General features: G+C 37.8%; 1 protein-coding gene across 6 annotated transcripts; it reads right to left on the bottom strand.

Moving 5' to 3' along the window:
• Positions 1–302: 302 nt before the first annotated feature.
• MACIR (macrophage immunometabolism regulator) lies at positions 303–20,251 on the bottom strand. 6 transcript variants are annotated; one of them, NM_001194882.2, is given in 3 exon segments: positions 303–2,788; positions 12,667–12,756; positions 19,828–19,978. In NM_001194882.2, a coding segment is annotated over 1 exon segment (621 nt). In that variant the 5' UTR covers positions 2,766–2,788; positions 12,667–12,756; positions 19,828–19,978; the 3' UTR covers positions 303–2,144.
• Between the last annotated feature and the right edge of the window lie 262 nt (positions 20,252–20,513).

Here is a 20,513-nt window from a genome sequence, read left to right as displayed (position 1 = left end):
AAAACAAAAAAGCTACACATTTTTATTTAGCTATTATTAAGAAACTTAGGCACATGGGCAGAACAGGTCTCACAGGTAACCAGTTGTGTTTCCTAATAGGCTGAATACATATCATTGCCATGAATACATCTTTTATCGTAAAATGCCAATGAGCATCATAAGTAAATAGTTCTGTTGTTGTCACTGTTTTGTTTAACAAAAATAGGGCCTTAAAATAAGATATTTTAAGTGGAATTCAGTGGAATTCTTGAACAGTAAGTAGCCTGTTGATGGTGGACCTAGTTTAAAGCACCACACAACAATGTGTGTTTACATCACCCCTTTATTTCATAGTTAGAAATAATACAGTTCCACAGGGTAAATTGTCAATAAATAATGGTGTTTAATCATTAAACGTAAAAATCCCACTCTTTGGCATCTGACAGGATTCTATTTCTTGTCAAACTAATGACTGTATAGATATAGCTAATCTTAGTGATCATTCGTCAATACAATATGTTACAAAGGTGCAATTTACTTTAAAATATACAACAGCTAAACATTTCCAGCCCAACGAGAAATCTGATCAACTCAGTAAGATATGGGCCAACTTCCCCAAGGCTCTTTCACATAGTTTGCCTTACTGAAAGTGTAATAAACGTTGATTAAGAGTTCCTAGGGTTTTCTAATACTTACTTTGCTCTAAATAGAGTTTGCCATTCATTCTGGCTAAAGAAAAATCACAATTGCACCAGGAATGACCCACTCATTAATTAAAAGGTGTTCTTATTTTATAAGCAAGATTGCTAATACCTAAGAAACTCACAGACCCCAAAATAAAAAGTAAGCAGTTCTATGCTGCCAGAAATCCCAATTCAGTAATAAATTGCACCTTTAAGAGTCAAAAATGGGGGAAAAAAGAAATAGAACGTTTACAAAAGGTAAGTTACATACATTTTTTTTTTTTTTCAAAATATATTCAAGAATAGTTGAGCTGTATTTGTTACTAAAGCCAGGGCATTATTTCTTTAGCAACAAATTAAACCAGTGCAATTGACATAAATTGTTAAGTAATCCAGGATTAACCCATTAAAACTGTAGAAGCACGTTAGGCTCCTACGCTAATCCTAGAAACTGGAATTTCAGTGAGTGCTTGTGTTGCACAGAACTAAAACTGGAATGACCTGATGCCATGCTGAATGGTATCACTTCATACTTAGTTTAATCATTCGATAGTACAAATCATGAGTTCCTCTATTAAAAGTTTTATTCACTTACAGAAAATTCAGATGCAAACAGTATTATGCCTATAACCCACAATTAAAAGAATCCTTTCCAATTTAAAGTTCCAGGTGAATTTTAAGTTAGAAAATAAGCACTAAGGAGAGTTTTTTCAACTTATGAAAACATCACATTGGAAACTTTCTGGAAAAGCTTCCCCCGCCCACCCACTGTAAAATAAATACTTTGTATCCCAAATTTAATTTTATTAAGACACACTTTAATAACGCTATAAAGAAATATTTTACAGCCATAGAGATCAATAACTTTCCATGCGGAAATAAAAAATTCATTGCTCAATAATATTATTGAGGCAAGTGAAGAAAGATTACTCTGTTGTCAATCTGAAATGTTAATTTTTTCAGTGCAAAACCAGTTATAAAATATTTAAACTCAATATTTAAAAATAAAAAGTGGTCCAATTCAGCAATGTTCAAGTTCTAAATTTCATAAAACAAATAATTACATACATTTTATAGTAAAATACAGAGATTCAAGAAGTACTTGAGTACTTAAGATATAAATTTCTAATGAATCATATCAAGTCAGCAACAATCAAGCAGATAACATTCCCAATTTGAGGGTCAGAATCATAAAGATGAAATTACTGTACCAAAGCCTTTTTTTCCTAGCTAAAAAGCTATACAAACTAACAGTCAACTTTCTGTTTTCTTTGCAGTTGCGTGCTCTAGAATGATATCCCCCCCAAGTACCTGTGATTTCATTCCTGTATTCAAATTTGATCCAGACAATTTTTATGTTCCAGGAACACTTAGCTGATATAACCATCTATAGTGTGAAGAGTCATGTACAGAGTACAGCAGTGGGTTTTTTCCAGCCAAGCGTAGGCTGACCTAAACTGGTTTAAGCTCTCTGCAAGTCATTCATGTATTATTCCTAGCAAACACACGGTCCCCTCGGAGGGTTAGGTGTTGAAGCTGGTACTGTAGCACTTCCGTGTCAGCTGGCTCCTTGATCATTTTATCTAGATTGAGGTAGTCCAGAGATTTGGAGTGAGCCCTCTTACCTTTAAGAAGACAAAGAGGCAGAGGCCCATGGAGGGCCTTATAAGGTTCATAAGGTAAAGATTTAGTGCACTTGTCTCCTGAGCTGGGCATCCGCCTTCGCCTCCTGCCATTGACAGCTGGAATCTCGTATGGCTGGTAGTACCTACTTCTGGTTTTATACAAACGAGAGGAACGGGCAAGTCCTGCATCTAGCTGTTTGGAGCGTAAGGATGGCATGGCTTCTGCCTTGCTCTCTTCACCTCCTGTGCACTTCTGAGCTAACTTCAGGAGTTCCTCACCAGTCGTGAAGCCAACCAAATAGTTAGAGTCCATGTGTAGGATCTGGTAGCCTGACACGGTCCTCCGCATCGGGGAGCAGGGTGTGCTGGAGCACCGGGGCTTCTCTGCCTCTGCCTTTCCCGGGGAGTTGGCCTCGGCCCCAGGGAAGGGCAGGGTGGTCAGAGTACTTCTAGACTCTCCATTAATATCGACTTCCATTTTAAGCACCAGTCTGCACAATCCTAAAAGTAAACAGACTTAGATTAGAAGAATATAATGCACAGAGACTCGGGCCAGGCCAGGTCCTTTTAGAATGCTCAGGGAGCATGAAGTAAACTTGCCTGAAAGACAGTCAATGTACCACTGACATGTATCTATGTCTACTAAACGTTTCAGAGCGGGCATGAAATGACAACTACCTCTCTGCTTTTAAGAACTGAAAGGCAAGTTAAAGTCTGATGTACTATGAAAAAGTTCAGAAGGAGAAGCAAACAGAAAACAACAACAATAATACTTCTCTAAATGCAGCACTCCATTCAATCACATAAAGTTTATTCCTTAATGCACTATCAAGTGAGTCAAATACAGATCTCAGCATTAAGAAACGAAAGCAATCATACATAGTTTCATAAGAACACATAAAATATTTCTGGCTTGAAAGTTAAATTTTTCCATTATTTAATTTAAAGTGTTTAGCTCTTGACATCTGCAATTCTTTTCAATTTGTCTTTAAGGAACATATAATAAAGCTGATTGAGCTGACGAATTTCTGCAAGGAATCCAATTTAGACTTAAAACAACTATTCGTAGAGTATGAGGAGTCTTAGGGGAACGTTCCCCCAAATCTTGTAAATGTTCTTCCTTCCATATCCCCAGTGACTTAAAGAATATCATTTTATAGTTTAAAAGTTAATGCTAAATCCAATATATCACATAATTTTTAATACTAAAAATGCATAAAACAACAGATGTCATTTTAATTTGACTATTTAATCATAAAATATACCACAGGCTTGACATTCTGTTTTGCAATACCCAAGACGCTGTACTTTTCAATAGTTTCATAAATGGCAGAATAATTCACAATGAATATTAATATTATTCCTTAAGATTATTACAATACATAGTTTAGAAAGCTCCATTGACAAAAAATAGCACAAATGGTGGCTAGGTTCCTAGAAAGCTACAGATAGATCAAATTTGGGAAACTAAAATACTAAGGGAAATAGTGACCGTTTCATTTCTGAGAAAGTATTTGTACTTGCTTTTTAATTGGAAGTAGATAACATGATTTTCAGTATCTCAGATTGCTAATAAAAATGACATCGACTGATTTTAAGACAAAAAATTTACTTAAAAATTTATTAAATAACTCTTATGAATTTTTTTACTAGACAGCCACTTCCTATTGAAGTATTTCTTAAAGTTTGGGTAATCATTTAAAACCTAAGCAATTAGAAAGCTTTGTTTTAAAAAGAAACAAAAAACAAAAAACAGCACTTTATTCCTCCACATGCATGTTCTAATTTCCTTCATTAGAAGATTGTGAAGTTACCAGATACCACCCTGTGCTCCCTATGATCCCCACTGAAAACAAACATTTATTACAGTATTTGAGATAAAGCAATGCCAAAGGATCTATATGGTATTACTCACTATTTATTCTCAATCGTAGACTATTTCCCGTGTTTATTTCACCAAAATACTCTAGTCCCTGAACCCTTTTAGATTTAATCAGCTTTATTATATTTTAATGTAAAAATAAACTATATTATAGTGTATTTATATTATTTATATAAAATAAATTATATTTGAGGAAATTTATTTCTCCATTGATAGGACTGGAATATCAGGTGACTACCAGCTACTCTGATATGCACATAAGACTTCTCAGCTAATAAACTTTAGAGAGCCATACGAAGCCTCAACAAATTTTTATGCTAAACAAACAAATATTAACTTGGAGCCAAATGACAAATTTATCCTTCCTTTCTCACTAATTTTGTAACCCAGAAAGAATATAAGAGGACATAGCCAAGGCCTCCAACCTACGTAACCTGACTGGCAGCTGTTTCTCTGATACTTCATCCTGAAAAGGAGAGGAGGGTCAGTGAAGCAAAAAAATAACCAGGGCCATGGAGAATAGGGCACACACACACACACATACACACACACACACACACACAGACTGGGCACCACACCCAAGGAGAGTCACCAAGGCAGTGACACTCAAGCTGTCCGTCTGCTCTGAGACTCTGGTCTAGGTCTCTTTCAAATCTGGCACTCCGTGACAACTTATGGAGTTCCACCAGGCAGCTTACTGCATTCTCATTTGGTATATTATAAATGTCTTTATATCTATGACTTCAGACCCCACACATTCCAAATTGGGTAAAAATTCATGCAGAAGCGAGGCTAAAATTCACCTTTTTGTCTACGAGGGAAAAAAGTTTGCTAAGCAAGTTAATAGCGCATAAAGTTGCAGTAAAGAGGAGTGGACACAGGTTTCTGAGGGCAACACAATCATCAAAGGTTTGTCGCCATACTAAGCCAATCCTGCTGCATCAAGGTAAACTGTCAGAAATCCTGAGAATCCTTGGGGGTTGAAGATAAAGCCTAGAAGGACACAACGGTTTAGAGAAATAGGCAGAAATAACATATTAGCTAGAAAATACTTGGAAGTACCTGGAAAATTAGAAATGTGAAGACATGTGTAAAGGTCAAAATCTGATTTGATATGAAATAGACACTACTGTTAGATGAGTAACTCATCAGTTAAGTTTCCAACAGCCAAATACACCATAAAAAAAAAAATGGCTTGAGAAGAGAACTATCCAAATAGGATCTTCACACATCAACCTGGTAGACAACGATTTAACCTAGGTTGTTAAGTAGAAGATACAGATGTGGTTTAAGAGCTCTGGAAATTTCAACCAGGCAGTCTGGCATATGAAATCTACCACATTTTACTGAGGTAGACAAAACATTCACTATGGAAAACACATTCTAACCAGAAAGTTGAAGGAGTAAGCATTTCTAATATCCTCCAACATAAATACTCAACGAAGCAACTAAAGTCAACGCAAAACAGGTCAGTATTCCAGGGAAGATTCCTGCGGGAGAATCTCAAGGCGCCGGAACATGAAAAGGCTGACTTTAAATATAATTATATAGCTGCTATCTGCTGAACTTCTGATGAGCAATTCTCAGAGCTGGAAAACTGTTTGTACTTTTTGGCTATCAAACATCAGTATTTTTGCTCCAAACTACAAATAGTGTCTTCTCAAAACTAACAGTTCATTGGGTGGTTCATTGGTCTCCACAATATACTGCCATATGTACAAGAACAACTTCAGGTCTCGATATTCACGTAGGAACATGAACACTGGAAACAAGACCCTCACAAACGGCTTCTGTTTTTCTAAAGGATTCTTTTTACTTATATATTGCCCTTCTAAAAGCATCTACTACGCGGCACCAAGAAAGCTAGGTAGAGGCTGGGTTTCAGAAAAGCCAGCCCTCATTGTCAAATATTTCATTTGTAGTTGGGCTGAATGCTGAATAAGCAGCATACCTCCCATTCTTCCGTGTGACAGAAAACAAAACTTATGCTACCACATTCCTGAGAATTTCTTGACTAGATTTAAATACTGAAGCAAGATCCTGAGATCAGTTACAGAATCAACTTGCTCAGGTCATTTTTACAACGGGGGCAGAAGCACTTTAGACACTGTCCCATCTGCACAGGAAGAAGTCTAGGTACCTCCTAACTCCAGAATTCTGGGGGGAAACAAAAGACACTAAAGACAGATATACAGATATACAGATGTCCAACATTTTCCACAGCAAAATTTCTTATTGAAAGACATTCATCAGGAAACTCAGCTACGGTGACTATAACTGGAGGTGGCCTGTGTTTAGCAGCATATTCTTCAGGTTTTACCATGAAAAAAACTGCTTACAGGCTTGTGTTTTTTAATAAGCCTATTCATGACTCAGCATTTTGTTTCATATTGTCAAATAAACCTTGTATCCAAAAAGCTTGCTGCCAAGATAAACAATCACAAAGCACTCTCATAAATACTACTACAGGTACCACGCAACAGGTGCCACACTTCCCACTACATCAATAAGAATAGCCTGTGAGTCAAGAAATCAGGTCTAATGCCACCTGCTTCATTCCTGAGCACTAAAACCCAGAGATCAAAGATACCTTTCTTGCTTCCATTAATGCCTTTTATATATAGTTTAAAGCAAAAATAGACTGTAAGTAGAAAACAGAAAAAGTATTAATGTTGTAATTACAGAAGCAGCAAAATGTCTGTGCAGAGAAGAAGCTAAAACAGAAAATGAAACAAGAATAGAAAAGTCAACTTGTAATTGAACAATGCTTTTAAAATTGAGCTTCTTAAAAAGTACCAGGAACAATACAACTTTTCAAATGACACCTAAGGTCTTCAACATCAAATTCCCTCACAATCCAACCAGTAACAATGGTACCAATGTATTTATAAAACATGAAAGATTATAGATGCTTCTATATTGCTGAAATTTATGTGGATCCAACTAGATGACAAAGGTAACACTAATTCTTAAAAAATGTACACAGTACACGTTTTTTAAAGCATTGGGTACAGAATGAAATTGTAAATTTCGGCTAAAACTAAAGCAAATAGGTCCAAATTACAACACATGTATAGGAGAACCTGGTGCACCAGGATAAGCACGTTCAAAAGCCTGTGACCCTTATAGAATCTGCATAGGTCTGAATACTCTCTGAGAGGCCAAATCTAAATTTGGGGCATAAATACCAATACTTTGAAAATATAACCTAAATGCCCTTGTCTCCTTAGACCAGCTTTGAAAACAGGTGATATGTCTGACAAATGCTATAGAAAGAATTCTTTTTGAGAAACACTGTATCCTAACACCTGTATTTCATCTAAGAAACTCAAAAAATTAATTGCTTCATTAGCTTTCCTATATATAGAGTTCATTTATATATCAGTAGCATGCCTGCTAAAAAAATTCCATCTCCTCGAACCTTTAGCTGAGATGTCAAAGGCATGAAATTCTCTTGTTAGACTCATTCCACCAAGTTTAATATTGCTCGTTTTTGCCATCTTCTCTTAAAACACCTTTATTTTTCTCTATTACAGATTGAATTAGTTTATCAAACATATTTTTTATGACAGGAGGGATGTGGTAAAGGTAGGGTACAATGTAATTCTCATGGAGAGAAAGAAAAGCAAAGGTTCCAAAAAGCTGAGAATGTGACTTAACACCAAGATACATCCAGATATTGCCCACAGTCAGCTCCTATGCTACTGGGTGTCTGAGTCAGTGACACACTCCAAGAAACAAAAATTATTTCACTAGGCTCAAAGCCTAGGGCACCATCCTAGTTGCTAATTTCTTTAACCATACAGAGATATCTCAAAGAAGTCTTAGAGTCAACAAACATTTTTTATAACCACCTTTCCCTTCCAGATACTTTCTACCTTTTTCTTACCCCACTAACCTGCTCAAAGGATTGTTTTCTCTTGTTATTGTTTTTGAAATCAGTAAAAGCAATACATGCAAACTGAAAGCTATCCAGTCCAAATAATTCATAATGATGTACTATAAATGGCAAAATCATTCTTCATCCCCTACCAATGCCGGACATATCTTGAGGAAATCTCTATTAATATTTTGGTATATCCTTCCTTTTCCTGAGTATTTACGAATGTGAGAGTAATTACTTCCTTCTACAATGAAAACATGCAAGAGTACACACAGACACACATGAATATTTCTGCAGAAAATTCCAGAAGTAAAAATGCTGAGTCAAAGAACATGTACTTTGTAGGTTTTTATAGTAATTACCACAAAACTTTATTAATAATGCTTCTGGTTTTTATATGGATAATGTATTACTTTATATAACTAAAAATTAATGTAAACACTTTTAAAGAGTGTAATCTATACACTCATCAGAAGAGTGCCTGTTTCTCCTCTTATTGCTTAGAAATAGGAATTATCAAAAGAAGAAAGGAAGATGATGTGCTTCCTTTTGTTTGATGTGTTTGATTTTTTCAAAAAGAAAAAGATAAATGAAAGGGACATGACCACCATTCTTTGACCTCAAATCTCCTGATATTATTCTCACTTAAAAAACACTTAGACACTCTTTAAAGAAATTTACAAACTAAATGCAAATTTTCCTTCAAAAAAGGAAGATAACATTTCATTTATATATATTAGAAAAATACATACAGTGTACATTTCAAAAGCATTAGATACAGCATTCAATACCCCAATACCAGTATTCTGGCTGAGACTAAAGCAAACAGGTCCAAACCATAACATACGTGAGTGGAACCCCGTGCACCAGGAAGAACAGTCAAGAGAGTAGACCTGTATGAAATCTGAACAGCTTTGAACACTCTTCAAGAGGCCAAGCTTCCTATCTATTTGGCACAAAGAGCAACATTTTGAAAATATGATCTAGATGCCTTAGCTCCTTAGACCAGCTCTGAAAATAGCTAATAAGTTTCAAAACTGCTATACAAAGAATTCTTTTTGAAATTGCATTCTGAGAATTTTTTAAAATAAGATTATAAAAAAATTCACTCCCAGTTATCAAAACACTGCTCCATATGCTTTCACTGTTTTTTTTTAGCAACATACAGCAATACCATATAAGAGAAAACAGATATCAACATAACCATTTTAAATATACAGAATAAAAATGTCATCATGTTAAGAAAATCCTTTTCAAGAGGTACTTGAATCAAACCATTCGAATAGAGCTATTTTGGGGGAAATAGGGTCTCCTAAGCAGGGCTAATACCAGTCCAGTGATATCTATGATATCTAGAGTCACCTATTTTTGTGTTTGTTGTTTGTCTGTTTGTTTAGACACAGCGTCTTGCTCTGTCACCCATGCTGGAGTGCAGTAGCACAATGATAGTTCACTGCAGCCTCAAACTCCTGGGCTCAAGCGATCCTCCCACCTCAGCCTCCCAAGTAGCTGGGACATAGGTGTGCATCACCACATCTGGTTAATTCTTTCTTTTATGCTTTTAGAGATGAGGTCTCACAATGTTACCCAGGCTGGTCTCAAGCAATCCTCCCTCCTTAGCATCCCAAGTAGCTAGAATTACAGGTGCGAGCCACCGCCCCTGGCTAGAGTGATACAGTTTTAATGCCAGAATCATCTTGGACATAACCTACCTGGAACCTCTACCTCCAAATATAGAGAAGACACTGAAATCACGAAGACAGGGTCCTGCCCAGAGCTATACAGGTAGTTAATGCCCATAATTACAACTCAGGCTCCCTGGCTCCAAGTCCATGCTGTGCTTCTAGCATGTGGTTCCCAAACTTGTCTACACACCAGAATCAGGCAAGGAGCTTCAAAAACTGCTGATGTCTGTGTTCCACCCCAGATTTGTGATTTAACTGATCTGGGCTGTAGCCTGGGTTCTGCAATTTGTAAAAGATTCCCAGGTGATTCTAATATGCATCTAGGTTTGGGAACTTGTCAGATAGAACTTATCAGATAGAAGAGTTTCACTCTTGTAAGTCCCTGCTTTGTTTTTAATCAGTAATTACTGTATAGTCATGTTGGTGAACATAATTTTTGGCTGCTTATAATTGCTAACAACCTACCCCTAGGTCTTCTAATTTACTGTTCCTAATCCACTGTGGGCTGGAAATATCTGTTAACCAAACGTGTTAAAACTGCATATAAGATAAAAATAAATCTGTGCTGAATGAGAATCGGGCTCCTTCATCTGCATACACTTTGGCGTACTTATTTTAGCTACTTAGAAGCCTTTGTCAGGTGCAGCTACTTCAGAGAACAGTTTAGCATTTACTTATAAAGTTGAATAAATTCTCATTAAACAACCCAGCCACCATACTCATAGATATCTAACCCAAGAAAAATGAAAATACATGTCCATACAAACACCTGAATGTGAATATTTATGACAGCTTCATTCACAAACACCGAAACTAGAAAAAAATACAAATATCTATCAACAGGGAAAGAGATGAACAAACTGCAGTCCATCCCTACAATGGATACCACTCAGCAATGAAGTGGAACAATCTGGGAAAATACCAAGTGAAAGAAGCAGATACTACACCTATATACTACATGTTTCCACTTACGTGGCATTCTGGAAAAGGCAAAACTATTGGCTAGAATCAATCATTAATTGCCAAGGGCTAGGGTGGGGAGAAGGGATAACTACAAAGGGGAGAAAGGGAATTTTGGCAGGTGATGAAAATAATCTATTGGTTGACTATAGTGGTCATTACATAACTGGATACATTTGTCAAAATGCATCAAACTGTACACTTTAAAAGGATGGATTGTACTAAGTAATAATTCAATAGACCTGACATTAAAAAATAAATGAACTCTGTCACATATTTCCAAGTTTCAGATGGTCCTCCAAATATTAAATTTTTTTGTACCGTATAATTTCGGAATCAAAAGGAATCTTAATAGTTGTCCACTGTATGTTTGAACACCTGCAGTGACAGGTAACTCACTACCTCCCAAGATGATTCATTTCACCTTGTGCAGCTCTGCTAGAATGTCGATTTATTTACACATATATCTGTATGTACATGCATATATACGGTCAACCCTCTGTCTCCACAGGTTCTGCATCCATGGATTCAACCAACCACAGAGAGAAAATAATTGTAAAAGCAAAAAATTACATCTACACTGAATACGTACAGAATTTTTTCTTGTCATTATTCCCTAAACAATTTAGTGCAGCTACTATTTATGTAACATTTACATTGTAATAGGTATAATAAGTAATCTCTAGATTAAAGTATACAAGAGGATGTGCATAGGTTATAGGCAAATACTATGCCATTTTTGTATCAGGGACTTACATATCATCAGATTTTGGTATCTGGGGGAAGTCCTGGAACCAATCTCCCATGAATGCCAAGGAACAACTGTACAAATATAGGTATAAACAGAGATAGGTGGATAGACATAGATACACACACATATATTGCTGTAGCTTCTACGCACTTGCTCTAGTTTTGTGATTTATTTCTATTAGCTGAGTCAGTGACCAGGCCACATTATTTTTTATTCAATATCATCTCAAAGTACTTTGTACTATGTTTTTCAAACTTCTTACACTTTTCCTCAAAACTGAAAATTTTAGTAATGTTTCCATTTTTCCAATGTTCTAAAATGCATTTTCATAAAAGTAATAGGTTTTATCTACTTAATGAGGTTAAAGTATTTGTTTTTCCCTACCATTCCTTGGAATCATTCTGCTGCTGACTAGAAATTTAGAAATCGCTTATTATGAAACTCTGCCTTCTCCAAGGATTATGACCCTCTCTACATAATTCAAAGCAAGGATGTACAAAGATAACGGCCAAGTAGAATGACACACCAAAGCACGGAGTCACCCTAATACAGTCTTGAGAATGCTAAAGAGCTACCATAGATCATTAGGAATTTCTTTTTTCCCTTCAAAGACTTCGAGCCACATGGACAACTATGTCAGCAAAGACACACAGATGACACACTGAAAAAAGACAACTAAAGGAAGAAAACAGCATTGCATATTTTTAACAGTTTAAATCCAGGGTGTGATAAAAAGAATGTCACATTTTCACTGAACTGCTATATGACTAAGTGAAAATAATGCTCCTTTCAGACACCTGTTAGCTCATTCTTTACGTATGATAATATATAACCAGAATTTTTTGCCAATTATTTCAGCAATGTTTGGAGATTAATATTTTTACTAAAATTTGCCCCAAATTGGAGCAACTATCTCTTAACTACTACACTTTGAAATATTATTTCATAAGGTCTTTATATTAAAGAAATTTAAAAGAAGGAAAACTTAGTCAAACATTTCAAATAAAATAATATTTGCATATTGCAACAATAATTTCATTTCTCACCATTAAAAATGTGTAATTAGAGTATACATATTTGCAATAATACGCCGACATTACACATTCACTTGATTGACATTTCACACTCACTTGTTTATTTATGTAGTCTTTAAAAACCACATTATGGTATTGTGTTCATACAACTGTTAACAAACAGAAAAAGCAAAATATAACTTACCAGACTAAATCCCAGAAGATGTCACTGTACAATTTCCAATGAGTCCCAAGGAAACACAGACATAATAATTTTTCTGTTCTACTCCAGGTACTAAACATGAAATACAAAAATAAACCTTTAATTTAACAAGTAACACAACTTGTAACATGATATCAATTCTAACTGCAAAAGAGAATGAAACTAGCAGGAGGTAGTAACATCAAGTATAGGCTATATAGGATCCAATAATTAATTAATTCAATTAATGTTGAGTTTGTTCACCTAAATGCATCCTCAAACATTTTATCGTGTATTTCTCTGTGCTCTGTTGCTTAAATTCTGCCTAGAGACTAGGAGTAGCTAACTGGGCTAAATAAAGAGACAAGAAAAATTAAGGTAGTAAGTATTAGTTTCACCATCCTAGTCCTATTCATGTGTTCAACCGATTCACAGTACTCTGTGCAAAAAAAATAATGCTCAGGCTAGGATCAAAAGTACAGGCCATAGTTCCTAACTCTGGCTTTGCTAAGAACTCTGCCTCTTGACCCTGCATAAATATCAATCTCTAAAATGAAGACCATAATAACCCCCCCCCAATACAGTTGTTTGATGGATCAAATGAAATGAGGTAGGTGAATGCTTTACATGCTGCAAAGCTCTTTACAATGTGTGATGCTATTGTTATGCAATTAATTTTTGGTATCGACTCATTTTAGCCATAAAGCAGCAACAATGTAAATCTTTCATAAGACTGACGTGAGGCAAATGATTAGAAGTCTCTTGGATAACACAACAAAAAAAGACAAGTGTCTGAAAAAGCACTTTTTTATAGTTACCACCTTACTTAAGGTTTCTAGCATCTCCTCTGTGCCTTCCCTCTCTTACCTGGGAAGTTAATGTGTAAGATAATCTATCTCTATCTCCTACCTCCCTAGTTAATAGGGTTAATTTGCTGAGACGAGGAATACCCTCCAAAGTCCTTTTCCACCTATAAAAGTTTCTTTGGTTGTTGGTTTTCGGTTGTGTTCAACAACAGAAGCAGTTGGAGGGGTGTCAAATGAGGCTAGTAGATTCATTTTACCTATGCAGGTGCACAGAGCCCGAGAAGTGGCAACATTTACAATACCTTATCAAACGAAAGACCAATTGCAAGAAAAAAGGCAAGGAGTTTGTAACTTTATTACTTTCCTTACCAGTACAGGAGAGTGTCATCCAAAGGAAATAGATAATTACTAAATTTAATATGTGCTTCTTTAGCTTGAGAAAATGGAAGGAGCTAATGCACCAAGAACTGTCATTCCAAGAAACTAGCATGTTTATCAGCCTTTGTAGCTTCTTCAGATGTAGATAACAGAAACACTCCCTTTCATGTCTTTTGCCACCAACTATTCTTAAATCGGGTAACCAAAAAATCTTAAAAATTAAGCCTTGATTCTACCCCACCAATGAAGCCTCTGGTTTTAACACACAGTAAATTGTAAAAAAATTGTTATCTATAGACAAAATATTTAATGTAATTATCCCAAAGAATTTCCCCAATACTAATAACATTTATCTTCATTTCTTATTTAATGGACTTTTAATGGGAAAGAGGAATTTTAAAAACTAACATTTCTTTAGCATCTTCCATATGTCAAAAGCTATATACAATTTATATCATTTAATCTTAACTACTCCATGAAGAAAATATTATTATTCCATTTTTAAAGTAGTGTTTAGTAGTATCCTTATTTTAAAGTACTCTTTCAGGTGATACTACATGAGAGTCAGAGCAGGAATTGGAACCCCAATTGGCCTCTGTTCAATGTTAAGACCATAAGCATAGCCTTTTACATAATAATCATGATCCTGCAAAATGTACATCAATTAATTTCCATATATGAAATTCTATTTTAAGTGTATGGGGAGGCACTTTATCTAAAAGCTTTATTGCCTCATTTGTGAAATGGCTGGGGGAACTACTTAGCTGAAAGGTTACTTCCAACTTGAAAAATATTAGGATTTGGTGGCACATCGTGGAGAGTCTCATACAAAAGTCTTCTGAATCATGGACTCTTTCTCCTATGAGCTTATATTTTCTAAAATCATAAATTATAAGACAGAAAAAACGTATCAACCAATACCATCTGGTTATAAGGTTGGATATCAAATACAGTTACATATTTCTGCTTTATTTCTCAAGACTACATCTATCACAAAGTGGGATAGATTTCATTTATACTTTTAGAAATGTCAACTGAAAAACAAGCAGGAGGAACATTAGAAAGATCTGAATGTCTTAATCCTAAAGAATAGTTTTGATAGTCTTAAATCTTATTCAAACTTTCATATAATTTGCCTTGTGTATTTGGTGACATATTCTTCTTTTCAAGCTTGTAAATGTATTAGAAAAATATTTAAACTTTCAAAGAGTTTTTCAACACCAAAAGAAAGAAATCAACTAAAACTTTAGTCTGGATTTGAAAGTAGAGGAGCCTTAAAGATACTATCCAACTCTTGCACTGGAGCTGATGTGTAAATCTAGGAAATGGTCGGTAATTTCATAGTAAACAAAAAGTAGTAACTGATTATTCCTATTATGCCAGTGCCAAGCCAAAAATAGAATATAAACACAATGTCCAAGGGAACAACACAAGCAAAACCAAAGTGCAGAAGCTCCACTACATTCTCACTTTTTCTAATTTTGACTCTGCTTACTGCTTTGTAGGAGGAGGAGGAAGAGGAGAAGGAAGAGGAAGAGGAGGAGGAAGAGGAGGAGGAGGAGAAGAGGGAAAAACAAACAAAAAGAACAAGACCAGAAATTAACTAGTATAAAAATATACCTTTTCTTTAAGACACAACCCATAATCTACTACAAAATTACAGTAAGGGTTCTATCCCCATCTCCCACTTAAAACAATTAAAAGATTGTAATATAAAAATCCCCAAAACATGTACCTTCCAAATAACACACATTTTTAGAATACCTTAAAAATCTCTAATTCTCTACTGCTTGCAATTGATTCTGGCCAATGTTCTGAACACTGAAGGTTTGGAAAGATATCAACAAATTTCCTCTCAAAAACAGTCAGCAAGAGGAAAAGGAATCCATGTGAAATTCTTAGAAGACAGACTAAATGCTGCATAAAAACAAAGACTGAAGTAAATAGAGCAAAGGCTACAGGATATAATAAATGTTTCCAGTTATAAGAAGCTGAAACAGAATGCAGTGGGACATTATCCCATAAGCAATAAAAATAGGAAAAACTAAGCATTGGCCAAGAGCTGCCCACAGACTTCTGGATAAGAAAGTCATGGGTGACTAAGCAAAAGACACCCAACATTTGACTGCAAGTGGAGCTTCTACAAATAGAAAAGTTTGCAAACGTTAAATAGCAAATGTATCGAATTTCTCAGGTGATAGTTATTACCACAGGTAAATAAGAATGCCTTTCAAAAGTAGAGTGACTATGTATCTCAATTCATAGTCAATACCCTGGTATAATTATTTAAAGCAACCCCCTTTAACTCTCAAAATTGTCTCAGTTTGGCTGTTTTGTTATCCTACTCAAAAGTAACATATACCAATGGAAAGGCAATGACTTTTAAAAAGAGAAACACCCTTCTGCTTGAACAGTGAATTCCCATACAGATCGGAGTTCTTCTTTGGGTGTACCCACTTAGGTATTCACTTATGCAGTCATTCAACAATGTTTCTTGAGTCGTCTTATATATCCTCACACTGCACAGGCACTAGTGTACATATAAAGAGAGAGCCTGAGACTGGGCCAGAGGGGAGGACAGACATGGAAATAAATCCATCTAATAACAGTAAACCTGAATGGCACTAGGAACCCAGAAAAGGGATACAAATATACAAAGCTCCATTTGGAAATGTTTAGGTCCACACAAAATCCATACACACACAAAAAAGTCGTAAATCCCAAGCTTCAGCACAGATCACTAACAAAACAGCAATAAGAAAAAATGTAATAATATTGGTCACAAATCATAAGATTATAAATATGAGGACCAGCACATGGCCCTTTCAATATTGGTAAATAAATCTCATTCATCATTAAAGTTTATATTATGAAAAGACAAATTTTAGGCAAAGAAATTGGTACAGTAGAAGTTGTGAGTTCTAATTTTAGCTACCAAAACATTTATTTTCCTTTTTTTTATAGCCCTAACCTGAAGCCCATCAAAACATTTAGAAAGAAAGAAAGAAAGAAAGAAAGAAAGAAAGAAAGAAAGAAAGAAAGAAAGAAAGAAAGAAAGAAAGAAAGAAAGAAAGAAAGACAAGGAAGGAAGGAAGGAAGGAAGGAAGGAAGGAAGGAAGGAAGGAAGGAAGGAAGGAAGGAAGGAAGGAAAGAAAGAAAGAAAGAAAGAAAAGGAAGGAAGGAAGGAAGGAAGGAAGGAAAGAAAGAAAGAAAGAAAGAAAGAAAGAAAGAAAGAAAGAAAGAAAGAAAGAAAGAAAGAAAGAAAGAAAGAGAAGGAAGGAAGGAAGGAAGGAAGGAAGGAAGGAAGGAAGGAAAGAAAGAAAGAAAGAAAGAAAGAAAGAAAGAAAGAAAGAAAGAAAGAAAGAGAAGGAAGGAAGGAAGGAAGGAAGGAAGGAAGGAAGGAAGGAAGGAAGGAAGGAAAGAAAGAAAGAAAGAAAGAAAGAAAGAAAGAAAGAAAGAAAGAAAGAAAGAAAAAAGAAAAGAAAAGAAAAGAAAAGAAAAAAAAGCCAGACTACCTGTCTCTTTCTATTTACAGACTGGCTATTTAAGAAGAGACCAATAATTGGAAAAAAATAGCAATTTTTAAAAATTCCTTTCAAAATAGTAAAAATATTTTGTGACCACTAGTCTCAAAGACCACTAAAAACAAATAAAAGATGAAACAAAACATCTCTGGAGGAATACTAACTGAACACTAAGCAGAAATAAAATGGCTTAACTGTCAAAGTACAACACAACAATGAAAACAAAATGTTTAGCTGTACCTAGATGCTCATCTTAGAGGTTTCTTTCAAATACTCTTACTTTACCATTTGCAACTTGCAAAATCTAAGTCATCAATACTTTTTAAGAAGAGTTAACTAGGGTGTGACTTTTCTGAAACCATCCTTGACCTTACAAACAAACCAATAACCTTGCCAACTTCGTAAAATAACTCATAATTCGTTCAGTAAGACAAAAACGTGTTTCTCTTTCTAGTATCAGTTCTTTTAATAGCAATCCACCCCCTTAAAGTGTAGCACTCATTATCTTTCCATTTCTGCTAGTAAAAATTAAACCTAGGTTACTAATATCACGTGGTGTCATCCTTCTACTTTTAGAAAAATACTCAGTTTCACTGCAAATATGACCGACAGTAAGTGGAACTAAAGGTCAACATGCAGCCTTTACAAGAAATGTGCCTCTTAGGAAGCATCATCAAAATGGAACAGGTGTACACGGTGGAATTGGCTAACCTTTGGGAAAGCTTAAAACCAGGTACTCATTTTGATAGGCTGCAGAAAATCAAAGTTCTCTCTGGAGGAAAGGAGCTGATCCCTCACCTCACCCCCAGCTACAAAAAAGCAAAGAAATTTTAAATTTCTGTACATAAAGCTTTATTACTCTCAACATATTAAATACTTTTGAGTTAATTTTATAATAGCTGTCTAAAATACACAGAAATATACAAAGAAAATAAGCAAATTCATTGTTACATAATATCAATAATTATATCTTATACACTGAAATAGTTACTAACACTTTCATTTGCAATTAAATAAACTAAAATGTTAGCAAAAGCTATTCATTCAATACATCAACTGTTACCAAATTAACAGGTCTCTGTATTCATTAACTCTTATATTTCATCCTGTTCATTTTGCTTTTAAGTTTATAATGCATTCAGTTACATAATTAAAACACTGAGGATTCTGTGACACATTCATTAAACATAATAATGTAATCATAAATCGTGGCCAAAAGCTTCTGCATTAATAACCAATACTATATTTTGAGATGACTAGGAAAATAAACTCTGCAAAAGGGTCATTTCTATCTCCCTAGTGTCAATCCTGCATTACAGGATTTGAGAAAATAAAACAACTAACAACCCTAACTTGTAGGTTGGCTCTTTGGAAAAAAAAAAAAAAAAAAAAAAGGAAAACGAAGAGTTTAGTAACATCAGAAATGTGCAAGAATTGTTCTTTCAGCTAGGAGCGGCAAGCACACTGTAAAATGCCTCCATTCTTCCTGCTCAAATAAAAAGTTCCCAGCTTCAGCTTTACCTGTGCACCACAGACAGACAGACACACACACACACACACACACACACACACACACACACACACGCGCGCGCGCGGAAATCTTGGTTCCACCCTAATCACTAACCCACCGGGTTGAAAATTGAGGTGGGAGGAGAGGCAGGGAGTCCCTAAGGGTGTGGAACACTTGCAAGGGGAAAAGGACGGGGCCATCATTCCCTTCGCGTTCCCATCTCCTTTCTGGCTGAGACCTGCAGATTCCACCACTAGAAAGAGTTTGGCAGCTTCACAATGGGGCCGTTGCTGGAGGTCTGACTGCCACCCCCCCCCCGAAACCCCTCTCCTCCGCTTCCCACCTGCCCCAAAGTCCACCCGCGACAGGTGGGGCGAGGGCGGCAATGCCCGACGACATCTGCCGCTTACGCTTCTGGCTCGGACCGGGCCCCAATCCACACGCTCGCACGCGGCCACAGCCGGCCAGTCCACCCCCACTGCACCAGCGGACACTCGGAGGGCGCGGGCGGCCTCGCACCGGGTTGCAACCCGGGCGAGGAGGGTTGGCGAGATCAGGCCGCCGGGGCTCGCCCTGAGGTGCTATCTGACCCGGGCAGTCGCACCCTGAGCGCTGCCGGGCATGCAGCCAAAGGCGCACCAGGCAGAGGAAAGCTACTTCTCAATGGGGCCTCCAGGCCCGCTGCCCCGCGGTGCGGGAACCGCGGCCAAGGGAGGGAGCGAGTATGCGCGCCAACGCGCCCCGACTTCCGCACCGCGGCACCGCGGGAGAGGCGCTCTGGGTCGCCGAGTCCCCGCACCTCCCCAGCGAGCGCACGACGCGCGCACACGGGGGCGCACGCCCCCGCACACTCACACGCGCTGCACACTCACAGCGTCTCCGGCCCCACCCCTGTGCCAGGGAACCGCAAGCTCCCCGCACCCCGCGCGGGCCCCACCCAGTTTACCAGACCCCAGTCCCCTTCGGGTGCCTGGAAACCGGTCCACCGAGGCCATGGGACGCTGGGGCCGCCCCGCCGCCCATCGCAGAAGCTGGTCCGGCCGGGTTTCCCCAGCACCGCGGGCATCGTGCACCCGGCCCAGACACGAGGCGGAGAGGAAGGGGCGGCGCCGCGATTGGGGCTGGCATTGGGGATCGGAGACTGAGGCAAACCCGCTACTCCCCCAATCACCCCATAACCACCACCTTTTCTGCGGCACAAAAGGTTACAGACGGAACCGCCGTCCCCGTGCAACCTACCGATGGCCCAGGGCTCCGCTGCCTCCGCCGTGCCCGGGGCCGCGGAGCCGGAGACAGGGGTGGGAGAGGCGCAGGACTGCGGCGCCGAGATCCTGGCAGAGGCCGCCAGCCGAGCCAGCCGGGTACCCTCTCCTCTCCCACCGCGCTCGGCGCCAGCTACCGCCCCGCGTAGTCCCCGCCCCCTCCTCCTCCTCCTCCACCTCCTCCGCCTCCTCCTCCGCCTCCACCTCCGCCTGCCTTCCCGCCTCCTCCCTCTGGCTGCAGAGGCGCAGCCCGTCAGCGCTGAGCCCGCCTCCTGCGCCCCGCTCTAAGACACCCGGAGGAAGGGCGGGCCGCGGGCTGGAGAAAGGCGCTAAGAGGCCAGAACAAGTTGGCGGGGGTGGGCGGGGTTGT

This window comes from Macaca mulatta, chromosome 6 (genome assembly GCF_049350105.2).
Source record: "Macaca mulatta isolate MMU2019108-1 chromosome 6, T2T-MMU8v2.0, whole genome shotgun sequence".
Taxonomy (NCBI): Eukaryota; Metazoa; Chordata; class Mammalia; order Primates; family Cercopithecidae; genus Macaca; species Macaca mulatta.
The sequence above is the reverse complement of the archived record's forward strand: the minus strand, read 5'-3'. Positions and strand labels throughout refer to the sequence as shown.